The sequence below is a fragment of the Pogona vitticeps genome, chromosome 8, assembly GCF_051106095.1.
Source record: "Pogona vitticeps strain Pit_001003342236 chromosome 8, PviZW2.1, whole genome shotgun sequence".
In the NCBI taxonomy this organism is placed as follows: domain Eukaryota; kingdom Metazoa; phylum Chordata; class Lepidosauria; order Squamata; family Agamidae; genus Pogona; species Pogona vitticeps.
The window spans coordinates 1,405,702-1,419,095 of record NC_135790.1 but is presented as its reverse complement, the minus strand read 5'-3'; the positions used below and the strand labels follow the sequence as shown (position 1 = coordinate 1,419,095).

Sequence of the window (13,394 nt, the reverse complement as noted above, 5' to 3'; positions counted from 1 at the left end):
TGAGAGGGACACATCCATCGTCAGAACAGGACACAGGGACAAAAAGTCACGGTTGAGAACAAGCGATAACCAGAACACAACTTCTGATCGAACCCCCTACCAGATGACAACCCTTTCACGCACCTTTCTTTGCCCAGAGACGGATCGTTATCGCCAATGTAAGGAGAGTAATAAAAGGAGCCAGAGGCCTCTCAGAAGCCCTTCTTCAGAGGATGAAATTAAGCCCAATGGGGTTCATGGAACCACACGGCACACAAAGGGCAGGTCCCCCTTCTCTCTGCAGGTTATCTTTTGCAGGGAGAAGGGTTCTGTCTAAAAGACTCAACCGCTGAGGATTTAGGGCTGCCCGCCTCTGCGTGGTGCAGAAAAGGTGGGGAGCAAGAGAAGAGACGTCAGGGAACGCCCAAAGGTGAATCATGTCAGGCAGGGGTCCGGTTTTAAAAAATCCGTTTGCTGGAAATGAAGCTGAGCAAACATTCACCGACAGAGAGAAAAGCTGCCAGCCACTGGGCTATAAAAATCCTATGGAGCTAAGCCAGATGTTTGTTTTTTTCCAGAAGAGGTGAGGTTTTTTTTACTAGGATTTATAGGGGGAAAGAGAGAATAGGGACTACATCTCCTGTCAAGAGAAGGCAGGAAGACCAGGAGAAATCCATGCTAGTGACCAAGGACTTAGTGGTTTAGAACTAAACCTTGCACGGATCCGAGGGGCGGCCAAGTTCCAAAAGCAGCTTCTTGCAGAGCATCTGCAACAGGGGAGATGCGCACATGATGCATTTCACTGGACAGAAGTCCACCCCAGCGTTGCTCAGCGAGCGCCGGCAGAACCACACAAATCTCGAGTCGCCCATTTCCATCCTGTTTCCGGGGGGGGGGGGGCCTTCCTCCTCCAGCCGTCACTTCCATTCACACAGGGATGCTGAAGGGATACTTTACCTTTGTGAGTCTGGGCTGGGACGGCTAAAGGAGCGAACTCCTCCAGAAGGTCGGCAGCAGGGTTAGAAAGCAGAGAGCAGTCAAGCAGGGAGTCTTCCCCAGAGACAGAGTCTGGTCCCAGCGGGCAAGCCGCAGCAGGAGGAAAACAGCAGACAGAGAAGAGCGAGTTAGCACTGCCACGCTGGGGGGGACCATTGACCCACCACCACCCGTCTCCTTAGCTGGGAGTTCAAAAAAAGGCCTCGAGACTAACTAACTGACTGCAGATTGAAAATGCAGCCTTATTCATTAATTCAGAAGCCCAGTTATTTTTTTGGGGAGGGGGGCTCTAGCTGACTTTATTGAAAGATATTCGCCAACAAAGGGACAGCAGGATGTAGTGACTAGGCGGTCAAAGCAGAACCTGGAAGATCCCAGACTCAAGTTCCCAGCGAGTTGCAAAAACTCGGTTGGTGACGTTGGATGAGCCACCCATGCCCTCCATCTGTCCTACCTCACAGGCTTATTGTGAGGATAAACTGGGGAGAGAGGAAGCCTGGGATTTAAAGATAGCAACCGCACTGATTTACAAGTTTATCACCAGGGATGGCGAAATGGAATCCAGTAACATTTCTATACATGAACGTCCCCTTCCTGCGAGCTTCCCTGCCCGCTTCGGTCACAAACTCGGGAGCAAATGCTTGTTTTTGGAGCAAGTTAGGAAATGCAGCATGGATGACGGTTTGGACCCTGCTGTTCTGTGTTTCTAATTCAATTTAATGGGAGATATTCTGGACTGCCTCTTAGATGAAGCGGGTGGGGCTAGAATGTGGGGTTGTTGTTGGCCAAAATCCTCTTGCATAAACCCTCCATACTGCCACTAATTAAAGAAATGCCATGTAAAAATATCCAATTCTACATGCACTGGAAATTAAGACGTGAGGATTTGAAGCAGGGACTCTTCGCTTCATGCTAATCTGCTACTGCAGGTTAAATTATTTCACTTATACCAGAGGATTTTGACTACCTTGTATTATTTATATCTCTTACATGGGGGGGGGGGCAGCTTATTGATACATCCTAGGGAAGGTCTACAGATTCATTTAAAATGTCAAACAAATGTTATAAAGAAAGAGTGGAGGAACCCAAAGCAGGAGGGCTGCAGGCAAACCAGGCTGCCCGTTTCTTCCCAGACCGAATGAGACCATCTGAGTTCTGAGCACCCCCACCAACCTGCTCGGTTCGAAGCCAAAGAGTCTGTTTGTGAGGACACACGCTGGGGCACCGGAGCCTCAAGGCCTGGAATGAGGCTCTCAGCCGTTAAGTCAGTTTTTCCTTTCCGAAAGCATAAAAGAGCAGAGGAGAAGCCGCAGGTTAGGTCAGGTTCAACAGAGACAAGAAAGGGGCGTGTGAGAGACAGACAGAAGCCAGCAAACTTTGCAGAACTACCACTGGCAGAAACATTTCATAGCTGGATCTCACCAAAGTGAAGTTTCCTTGATATACTGTGTCAGATCCTTGGACCATTCGGGCACACGAGGGTCTCTACGACAACTGGCAAGCAGGGACTGTCACGCATTCTTTCCTAGTCCTATGGGGAGATTTTGGGCAGCCTCCCATCTAAAGCCTAACCAGACCCCAGCTTGCTTACTGTATTATTCTGTGCACAGTATAAAACAACACTTTTTTCCTAAAATTGTTAGAGGAAAAATTGAGGGTTGTTTTATACATGGTAGTAAGGAGGGGGGAGGGATCAAAGCGCCTTGATCCTTGCTTTCCCCCTTCACTTTTTGCAAAGAAAGTGGACAGGGAGAACACTTTCCTTGCAAGACGGTGGAGGGGGGGAAATGATTCCTTCTTTCCCCCTCCACTTTCTTTGTGAAAAGCTGCTTTCCCCATCCAGTTTTTGCGAGGGGGAAAGCAGGAATCAAAGTGATTTGATCCCTGCCTTCCCCCTTCACTTTCTTGCAAAGAAAGAAATTTAGGGTTAGAAAGGGGGGTGTCTTATACATGGGGGCGTCTTATACACAGAAAAATACCAATAGCTTTTGGAATTCAGCAAGGCTAGGTATTCAGAGTGGGAGGCGGGAAGGTTTGAGCTCAGGGCTAACTTTAAAACCCAATTAAAAACATGGTTGTTTATTCAGGCCTTCCCTCCAGCCAACTCTTGATTTTTTTCTTACTTTTCCTTTTTATCTTTACTGCTGTTCTTGTTTGATTATTATGTATTTGTCTATGTTTTATTATTTGATTTTATATTTGGAAGCCGCCTAGAGTGGTCCGGTGGGCCAGATAGGCGGGGTATAAATTAAATAAATAAATAAATAAATAAATAAATAAATAAATAAATAAATAAACAAACAAACAAACAAACAAACAAACAAACAAACAAACAAACAAACAAACAAACAAACTTCCTGGTCACCTCCTTGTTGAGACAAGAATACATTCCCCCTGCATGAAACGAAACACAGGCAGTTGGGTGACCATGCGCATCCGGTGTGGAGGCAGATCTCTGCCATCCCAAACCTGTCTCAGAATGCCACATTTGCAAGGTCAGTCGTTCACACATTACCGCCAACCGCAGAGGCATCACAGAGAGATTCCGTACCCCTTGAAAAGAGGGGGGATCCAATGAGTGGGGGAGAAGCATCTCCACGGATCCTTTCAATATCACCCTTGCCCAGACAAGAAGATGGGCAACCACAGAGGGGAAGGAGCCCTGCCCACTTGGCTACACTGCTCCTTCACGTCTGCCACAGCACCAGAGAGACATGGAGTGGGAGCCTGCCAACCTCTTGGTCCCTGTTTTCATCACGTGCTCGCAAACAAATTCAGAAACAGGCAAGCCATTCCCAACCCAAAAAAAAAAGAAAAAAAGAAATCTCCCTACAAAGCCCCAAATGATACGGCTTCCTTAGAAGTCCTGGTTTTAACCTGTTGTGAGACCTAAGTCTCTACGTTTCTTCTTCCAGCAAATAAGCAGTCCATAAGAACTCACTTCTCAAAATCATTAAAAACCATGGTCTCTGGATATTAAAAATGTATGTGGGCTCTGGAATGCTTCGATCTAGAAACAAGGATGAACTTGCAGCTCACCCTCGTGAATTTTCAGTGTGACGTTTAAGACCCCTTGCCCACCCGAAAATTTGGCTCCCTCCGCCCATCACAATTTGTATCCTTCAATTCTGGTACCAACCAGCCCAGGAAGAGATGGGAAATCATGTTGACTGCAAGCTACTAGAGATGGGCACGAACCAAAAACAGGAACCAGGAAGTTTGTCAAAAAAATTGCTGGTTCGTTGGTTCATCGGTTTGTCGAACTAAACCGACACACTTTTAAAGGGATTAATCACCCGGCTACACTCCCCTTTTCCCACAGCCACGTTTCTCCCCGACTTGCCCTCGGCTGCAGGCCTGTGAGGAAAGCAAAACACGCGACATGGAAGGGGAGACATGCAGGAGGGAACACAAGAGCACAAGAGCGTTCGGGCGTTTACCATTGGCAGCATCGGCGGTGCTACCGAAGGGATCAGCGAGAGGCAGGAGGTCAGGGAGCAGAAGTGGAGGCTCAGGAGATTTGAGGCCCTCGATCAGTTTCTCTGAGGGAGGGAGGAAGCAGGAAAAGAGGAAAGGAAGGAAAAGGAGATAAATAAAGCAAAAACAGAAAATCACGTCAGGTCATTCAAGCAGGACACAAGTTGTCAGGCGGGGCATGAGCGAACCGGGGCCACCAAGAGCTGCACCTGCAGAAGAAGCTTGCCCTGGACTCAAGAGCCCCTCCTGTGGACGCAGGTTGGCCTTGGCAAGCACGGCCCAGGTGCACCAGCCTGCCTTCCCTCACCTGAAGGATGCCGGCCAAAGGGCAGGTTGTGGCCAGGTTGGAGTTCCCTCTCCGGCAGGAGGCGCCCACCTTTGGGAGCAAACAGAACTCCCTTTACCTTGAAGGAGACCAGCGCCTAGGCAAGAGCGGCCCTAGCTGTGGCAGGGAGTTCCAAACACGGACCACGTTTCCTCCCCCTAAACCGTCACCACCAAAAGCTGCTTCAGAGCCTGCTCTTTAGGGTCTTTTTGTCAGACAAGAATTTGCCCTTGTTTTCATTTTCACACTTTCTGAAATCCGCTCTTCTTTGGTTCCTGAGGAAATGTATTGAACTGGGAAGTGGCTCCGCTTCTCTCATCCAGCCTCGAGGTCAGCTTTGTCCACGGGCAGGAATCACCTGCCACCCACACACTAACCTGGTTGTCCGGGAGTTTAAAGAAAAGGCCCCTCTCTCTCTCTCCTGCTCTGGAGGGCTTGGATATCTATCTGGGAGCCAAGAAGGATTAAATCCGTGAGCGTTGCCGGCATGGCCTTTGAGGCAGAGAGGCAAAGGGAGGCCCGCATGCAGCTTCTGCTACCTCCCCAGGATGCAGGGGCAGACAGACCGGTTTGTCGGCCGGTACGATCTCGGGGAAAACCACACGCATGCCTTAGGTGGGGTCAGTGGTGCAACACAGAGTTGGGTTAAACAGAGGCGACAATGACAACATTTCAGAAATAAGACCATATAGGCATTTGTAGCCATCGTACATTTCCAAAAGCATCCATATAACTACTCTCAGGAGAGTCGCTGGGTTAGTTGTCTGCAAAACAGCTACACAATCTTGCAACACATTCAAGGCTAGCATTTTTTATTATTCTTCTTATTGCATCCCTTTTGGTCGACTGCAGGCTACCGGGTTCAAGCCTATGGAAATGTCACCTCAGCGGACAAATTCTGTTATACACACCCAGCTGCAGGAGGAAATTGAAATTTGAAGTGTGGACGGTGCTGATTACCATGAACAGTGGTCATTATCCAACAGAAACATGGGTGGTAACCCAGACATGCTCACTGAGATGAGCTCATTAACACAGCCAACGATGACTTCACACACGAAATGTGTTTAGCAGCATTCATGTGCTAAAACACCCAGTTGGCCTATGAAAATAAACCCAGAACCACAGGGTTTACTCAGGCACAAAAATAGGACCAAGTTTAATTATGCACACATTAATCACATTTGCTCCATTTCATGCAGGGGGTTCTGGACACATGTGGGGATTCAGCCGCCCTCTCCGAATGCTCACGGGGCGGCTGTAAAGATTAGGGGTGAGACGGACGTAACCCTCCGGTTGGTTTTCAGCTGCAGCTTCCTTCTCTCCTCAGCGCTACGAGTATGATGGGACTTAAACTGCATCTGGAGGGGCGCATCTTCCTGCCCTGATCAATGCTGCTTCAGACACACATGTCCAGAGTAAGGGGAACTCAGCGTCTCCCATGGCTGAAAGAGGGAGCATCTTAATGAGAGGAAGGGGTGGTGTTCGTTTTGGCCGTCCACATGTCTCTTGCTAACCTCAGGGGGTCCCCTTTCATCTGCAGTCATCACTCAAGCAATGGTGGGAAGGGATGGGTGGCAGCAATTTAAGCCATTTCTAAAGGACAGGAGATTAGAATGTTTCACATATCAGGAAAAAGAAAAGGCGTGAGCCTAGGAAAGACCATTAAAGCTTCCTTGTGAGTGGAGCAGGAAAAGCCAACATCAAGGATCACCATAAGCACAGTAAGTTCATTCCGTGACCCAGTGGAGCAGGGTAAACAGGGAGGCTGTGTTCCTCATAAGTACTCCCTCTGCTTGCACACAGGAGGGTCCAGAAACGGTCCAGAAAGAAGGAAAAAGCAACTGTAATAAACATGTAGCTTTAACACGATGCAGGCTCATGGCTCAAACATGTTTCGGTGTACCAGCCAAACCACAGGATCTTGGAGGCATTCCTGAAAGGCCAACGCATGCTTCCCCCCAACAAGCGGCTTGGTGAGATCACCCCAGTTTCAGAACTGGGCCCTGCCTGGGATGGGCCGGAGGGGTCATCACAGCTCCGGCTCAACAGGTGCCCTTCTCACCACATGGTGCCAGGAAACAGGTCAGTCAAAGTGCGACAGCTAAGTCATGAGAGCAGGGGGGGGCACTGGACTCACAGGTCCCTGGGCTGGGAGCCGTCTGTGATTCAGGCACCCACGCAGACCAACATGACACCTTCCCTCCACAGAGGGCCTTCCCCCCCCCACCCCCAGCCCCGATTCAAGCTTTACTGGGACATGTTCCTCCATGGACAAAAAGCCCACTGGGTGTCAAGTCAGGCCTACCGTAGATGCCGAGTCTTGCACTTTGGAGAGAGATAGAGAGAGAGAGAGTGGCGCTTGAGTCTGGTATTTCAAATCCTCTAAGTCAATCAGCTACAGTGCACGACACCAAGCCCATACTGTGTAAGCCCAAATGGGATGCAACGCTAGTAAAAGCCAGGAAACACCCCCCCCCCCATGTCTGTAATGAAGCAGAGGCAGGTGCGTCTATGGGCTCTATGAGAAACTCTTGACGGTTCGCCTAGGTTACGAACAGAGATGGGTGGCTTGATTTTTTTTTTCTCTATTTGTGACCCTTGTGAAACAAGAAGCCAATACCAAATCTTTGCCTTTTGTCCTTAAAAGCCAGAATGCATTATGCATTTATGCAAATTGTGTCCCTGGAGGTCTGCAATTAGTCAATTTGCATGAAGAGGGCTTTGAATCCCCCAACAGCTGTGTGCAAATTTTCCCGGGCTAATTTGCTGCACATACATTTAAGTTGCCAGCATCTGCATGACCGGGAAGGGGGGGGGAATCTGAAAGGGAAGGGGCTTTGAAACAAGCAAAAGCACAAAGGTACAGATAAAGGGATCTCAAAATGGTCCTGGGCTCCACCATGCCCCAGAATGATCCTTAAGGGCAGCACGTTCCGCTCCATTGTCAGTAACTGAGTCCCTTCAAAAGAGAAATACACAGTGACTGTTGTGGGGAACCCGAGTTCCCTTATGGTGTGCATTTGTGGATGCACCAAACCTTAGGCAAGTTGTTAACATGACCATTGCAGAAATGTAATTGCAACGTCTTCTCTTCCAAACCAGTATTTTGCTTCCAACTGGTGCTTCCTCCCACACAACCCTTGCAATTTTTTATTCTGCAAGTCTGACATCTCCCCAGTCTTACAAACTAGGGCCATTTTCTCCACACTCCCTGATCTGTCCCTGCAGAACTCTCCTCCTTCATGGCTGCTGCAGTTCTTCCTCCAGGATCCCAAAATGGAAGTGGGGGGGCTTCTGTTCACCTGTCCCTTTGGACAAGAACCGGGGAGGCATGGCTGAGCAAGCAGGACCTATTTCAGCAAGTTAATGTGGACATCATATTTTCTGTATCTGTGTCTCTCTCCCTTTCTCCCTCTCTCACGCACACACAAACCTGCCCCATGCTGTCAGTATTTCCTGGCTAGAAATCCAAAATAAACAGGCAAATGTTACAGCAGGGACCCTGGATTAGGACAGAAACACTACCAAAGGACAAGTCCATCCTGATTCACTTTTGTTTGGAGACAATCCATTGCCAAGAAGATCTAGAGCAGGCAAAAACGCACACACCCCCAAGCACGTGACTCACTCGGACAGCCACGGAAGGGAAGGGAAGGGCGGCTCTTTCAATAAAACACATAGCAGCAGAGAACTTTTCTTCGGACGTGATGTGGGGACGAAGGGCTCCCTGATAAGAATCCAGAAAAACAACATTTCGAATCGGGTGGGTGTTGAGTGCAGGAAGAGCCAGGGAGTAAACATGCCCCATCTCCAAGTTTACACACCGTGCAGTCTATCAAGGTACCGACAAACCAATGCAGTACGTCTTCAGATTTCAGTTTTCCCTTCCTCCCCCCCCCCCAGATGGAATTGCTTTTAGAAAGCTTGTTGCAAGGACAAAAGGCTAAAATTCAATTTAATGGGAGGGGGAAAGAACTGTTTAAATTTTACGCTAAATAAAACAAAATTGGGTGCCTGAACAATCCAAACCCCATCTGAAGAAAAATGGAATTCTGTACTCCGTGCAAAGCTGTGTGTTGTTCAACCCTTCCAGTTGTTTTCAGCTCAGCCTTTTCTGGCTTGAAGGACTAGAGAGACCTTAAAGGGTGAGGAGATGAGAAGAGGCTCTCCGGGAACTGAAATTATGCACCCAACAGCTGTCAGCCTGATCACCATTCTTTGCCACACGTTATATTTATGAAATAGCAGGGAATGGAGGTTTTGCAGAGGGGGCCCGGCTCCCGTGTAACAAACAAGCCAGGTAGAGCAAAAAGGAAAGCTATACATTCTGAAGATATGCCGGAGGGTTTTGGTGCAGGTTTATCAGCTGGGGCCATGCCATACAGCAAACTAGGACAGAGCAGCCAAAACCCTCACCTTGCCCAAACGAAGGAAGGCTGCTCTCTCCTGTACCCAGCCAATAACAACAAAAATTAACGCTCTGGCGACTAACGAAGGAACAAAGTCCACAAAGGCCTTATCAGGGAAAACTTGGCTGCTTTCCATTGGGAAGTGTGAAAAGCTTTGCACTTGAAATTTTCATCGCTCCGTGTTTATTATCACTGCCGCCTTTTTTAGCCTTGCTAGCAGTAGATATGTTTCCTTCCGGCATCTGCTTTTACTGAGCAGCAAATTAAAAAAAAAATAAATAAAGAAACACCAGAGAAATGACCGGCTCAGAATATTTCCTTAAGGAAAGTCACTGAGGGGGTGGAGAAGTCTTTCGAAACTCAAAAGCTTAAATTATCGAAAGGGTTTCTTATTACCGTACATGAGGACAATATTATTTTTAAGCCTTCTCTTCTCATTCAAAGGATCCAGACTGTCTTATGTCAAAGGCACAGGATACAGTTAAAAAAACCTGAACCCGTGAGTTTCGAAATATCCACTTCAAAGAGATGCAAAGTGAACAAAAAAGAAATTAAATTAGAACAGCACCAGCTTCACCTTAAAAACTTGTTTTTAATTTCTGTAAGACGGCACAGAGGAGGCGAGATCCGCTCCCCCCACCCCAGGAGAGTAGTCTGGGGCTGTTCCAGTGCCAGGAAAACCCCCACCTCTCTGGGGCTCTCCTGCTTATTGTCCAAGATGGAAAGACCCTGAGCAGAGATTCAAGACAGAGCATAAACCCCCGTAATCAAAGTCAAGACAGTTTGGAGATTTCAAAGGCTACCTTTGGAATCCATTATGAATTGTGTTTTTTTTTGGGGGGGGGAAATCATAGAATCCTAGAACGCTGGAGTTGGAAGGGCCCTCTAAGGCCATTGAGTCCAATCTCCTGCTCAAGGAGGAACCCAAGTCAAGACATATCCCATTTTCTCTGGGAGGCTTCCAGCGTTGGGAGCGCTCACCCCCTCTCAAGGTCATCAGTTCCGTTGTCATACTGCTCTAACAGCTAGGACGTTCTTCCCGATATAATTCAGGACCCCTGCATTCACTGGCAAGAAAGGAGGTGGACGCGGCTTCATTTCTTCCAACACACCTTTTGCAAGTAACTGGTTAACGCAACACGGGAAGGCGGGGGCTTGCAGGGCCCAGGCCCTCTGCACAAGCAACCCAGGGAGCCAGCCACCTTGGGGGGGGGGGATGGCAGCGCTTTTACAGGCATGTTGCAAAAGGCGACCCTCAGAGTCCCTTCCCACACGATATCTCGTTCGCACACATCCCAGTTACCTGGTGCCTCAGAGAGCGGAAGGGGAATGAAGGGGTCAGGGACAGCCAACCGTGGAGGACTAGAATCCAGGATGTCACTGGTCTTTTCACCTGGTTAAGCAGCAAGGGCCAAGGTAGAGGGAGAGAAAAAAGAAAGGACAGGCAAGGGGAGGAAAGGCAAAGACAGAGAGAAACCGAGATGTCAAGCAAAGCGCAAGAAAGGGACACCAGAAACACCAAGAAGACAAAAAGTCCATCCAGATGCATTTAAAGCGTGGGGCGCAACCACGTTACGTTTCCACTGAGCTCTACAAGAGTCTGCGGTTGGCGTTTGTTTTTGTTTTTCTAAATCTGAAATGACCAGGAAGGAATAAAGTTTCAATGAGCAATAAGAGAAGAATAATGGGTGAGTTCATTCAAGGTCACGCGGGTGAAACCAAAGGAGGCGCATCGGATCACAACACCTCCTCCAAATTCAATGTTTTGTAGGAAGAAAATTAATTCAAGACTCATAAAGATTTATTGCATCTGAGGTGGGGGGGAAGTTTACTTACCTGTAATTATACGCCCCCCCCAAGTCACATTATGAATAAATCCCTAGTCTGAGATGTAAGGCCACACGCTGTATTTTTTTAATGGATTTCTATGCTGCTGTTTGCAACGTGACAAAGCAGTTTATAAAATAAACCGATAAGAGGGGATAAGCACAAAGCGCAATGAAACTCAAAAGCTCTCAGGGAATGAGGGGCAGAAAATCAAACCCCACAGACCTCAGCTGTTTCCGAAACAGGAGGAAAAAGCCTGAAGAAACCATTCCAGACTCACACAAAAGGGTTAAGGTTGTTTCTGAGACCCCTAAAGGCATTCAGAGGATTCTGGAGAGACCAAGACTATCCACTTGGAATTAAATCCATTTCTTCCTCATAGATCCTACCTTTTTCTTATCATTGATAAGGCAGCTTGGCTTCATTAGTCACATCTTAGAATCATTACGTTAATAAGCCACCCTCAGCCATCTTCTCGGCCATTTCTCCACATAGATCTTTCTCACTTTGTGTGTTTCTCTCTTTCTCTCTTTTTCCTACTTCAGGACAGGGGTTTGCGAAGAGCCGAGATGCCCAGAACTGTTTGTGCTCCAGCTTCAGTGGTCTCTACGGGTGTGGGGCAAATTAAGGGGTGTAGGAAGTCCCCCAAATGGCCAGATCTTTTATAAATGCCAACAGCCTGGCTCCCCATCTTGTTTACACAACCATGCAGTGGCTTCAGACTCCAGCAGCAGATCTCTGAGACCCTCGGCTGCACAACATATCGGGAATATTGGCCGACTCCACTGTTCATCTCACCGCCAAAACCCACTTTGCCTTGTCTTTGCTTCAGGACTTCCCCTCCTCGGTGCTTACCTCCTAACGCCCATCTCCCTCTGATGGTTATTAAAACTCTTACTCCTTAGTTTCACCAGAAACATGATTCAGCCTGGCCAAACCCAACTGAATCCCCCAGAAAAACAAAACCACCCACTTTGCATTCAGCATGGCATCATCCACACCCCGACCTCCTGCGGGCGCATACCTGGCACAGGAGCGAGAGACGAGGAGCCAAACGCGTCTGCCTGGGCTGCGGAAGGCGCCGGCTGGAAACCCGGGATCAGGTTCTCTGTTGAACTGCCGAGCTTCTCCATGGACTTCCCTGAAATTCCAAGACTGGGTTATCAACCACAAGGAAACAGCAGTGCCACAAATCAAAGCAGATCCAACAGACATTGGACAGACGGTTTTCTCTTGAACGCCTCCCATGCTGGAGTGCTCACCACTTCCAAAGATCATGGGTTCCCAAAAAAGGCTCCTGGGAGTCGTAGTCCAAGAACACCCACCTGGGGACTCAAGATTGGGAAGCACTGCTCTAAAGCCAGGAAGTCAAAACAGTTCTAAGCATCGATCCCTCCACCCTTGTTGTACTGCTCTAATAGTTAAGAAGTTTTTTACCCTGATATTCAGCCCTAAATCTGGTTTCCTAGAGCTTGTGCCCATTATTACACGTCCTGCACGCTTGAATGAAGCAGCAATTTTAAAAGGCAAGGGAGGCTGATGTCGGTTGCAAAATATGATGACCCAGCCTAGTAAAGGTGGCAGCCCCACACTGGCAGGGCCCCTGACACCTCTCTAGCGGGTCCTGAAGAGGAGCTAAGGTAAGGACAGCTTTTGCCCACCCCCATCCCAACCATTCCTGCGCCTTCGATCCTAGGTCCTGGAGGTAAGTTCAAAGAGCCAGAAGCAAGTCTGCTCATCCGTTCTCAGTTTCACCCTTAAAGCTCAGAACCACCTGGAGGTTTCCCAACTCTTCACTCCAGCTTGGACTCCCACTTAGGAGAAGAAACTAACCATCACTTAGTTTCGCAAAATCTTTGTTGAGCAGCTCCTCCGCGGTCAGCTTGGAGAAGTTGTCGTCATCGAAAGGATTCCAGGTGGACACGTCGGGCGGATTGTAGACATTTTGCTGAGAGGTCCTGGGAGACCCAGAAGGCGTCGTCGAGGCAGACCTAGAGGACGGACACACACACACACATACACACACACACACAGGAGTTAGTCTTTTGGAAAGTGGATGCCACCGTTGGCCTTGACCGCACCTCCGCTTCCCGAGTCATGGGAAGATCTCGAGGTGCGGCTTAAGAGGTGACTGGTTGACCTTTTCGCAACCCTGCCCCATGCGAGTCACACTCAGGACCAGCCACTCAGATCCTAATTCCTTAACAACAACAAAACCCAAAGTGTCCAAAAAAATACCCCTGAGGTTGGCCACTGGGGCAGCTCTGCATCTTGAGCACCTCCCCTTGGAGAAAAGGCTGTGGGCTCTTTAACACTGGGCCCTCCCAAAGCAAAAAGTGACAGAGCAGCATCTCTCGAGCGTCTCTCCCCATTCAGGT

The 13,394-nt window shown here is 48.6% G+C and overlaps 1 protein-coding gene across 11 annotated transcripts in view; it reads right to left on the bottom strand.

Moving 5' to 3' along the window:
• The window catches only part of AAK1 (AP2 associated kinase 1), a 69,743-nt gene that overhangs the window by 18,908 nt on the left and 37,441 nt on the right, over positions 1-13,394 (bottom strand). For 3 of the 11 annotated variants that reach the window (XM_078379701.1, XM_078379700.1, XM_072978846.2), the window contains exons 15-17: positions 12,850-13,007; positions 12,041-12,157; positions 10,493-10,582 (exon numbers count right to left, since the gene is read on the bottom strand). In XM_078379701.1, the coding sequence (XP_078235827.1) occupies positions 10,493-10,582; positions 12,041-12,157; positions 12,850-13,007 (365 nt within the window). Of the gene's footprint in view, positions 1-936; positions 1,048-2,148; positions 2,251-4,415; positions 4,518-5,071; positions 6,374-7,345; positions 8,508-10,492; positions 10,583-12,040; positions 12,158-12,849; positions 13,008-13,394 lie in introns of those variants that run through there. The other 8 variants (XM_072978841.2, XM_072978847.2, XM_072978842.2 and 5 more) reach the window with 7 other exon arrangements.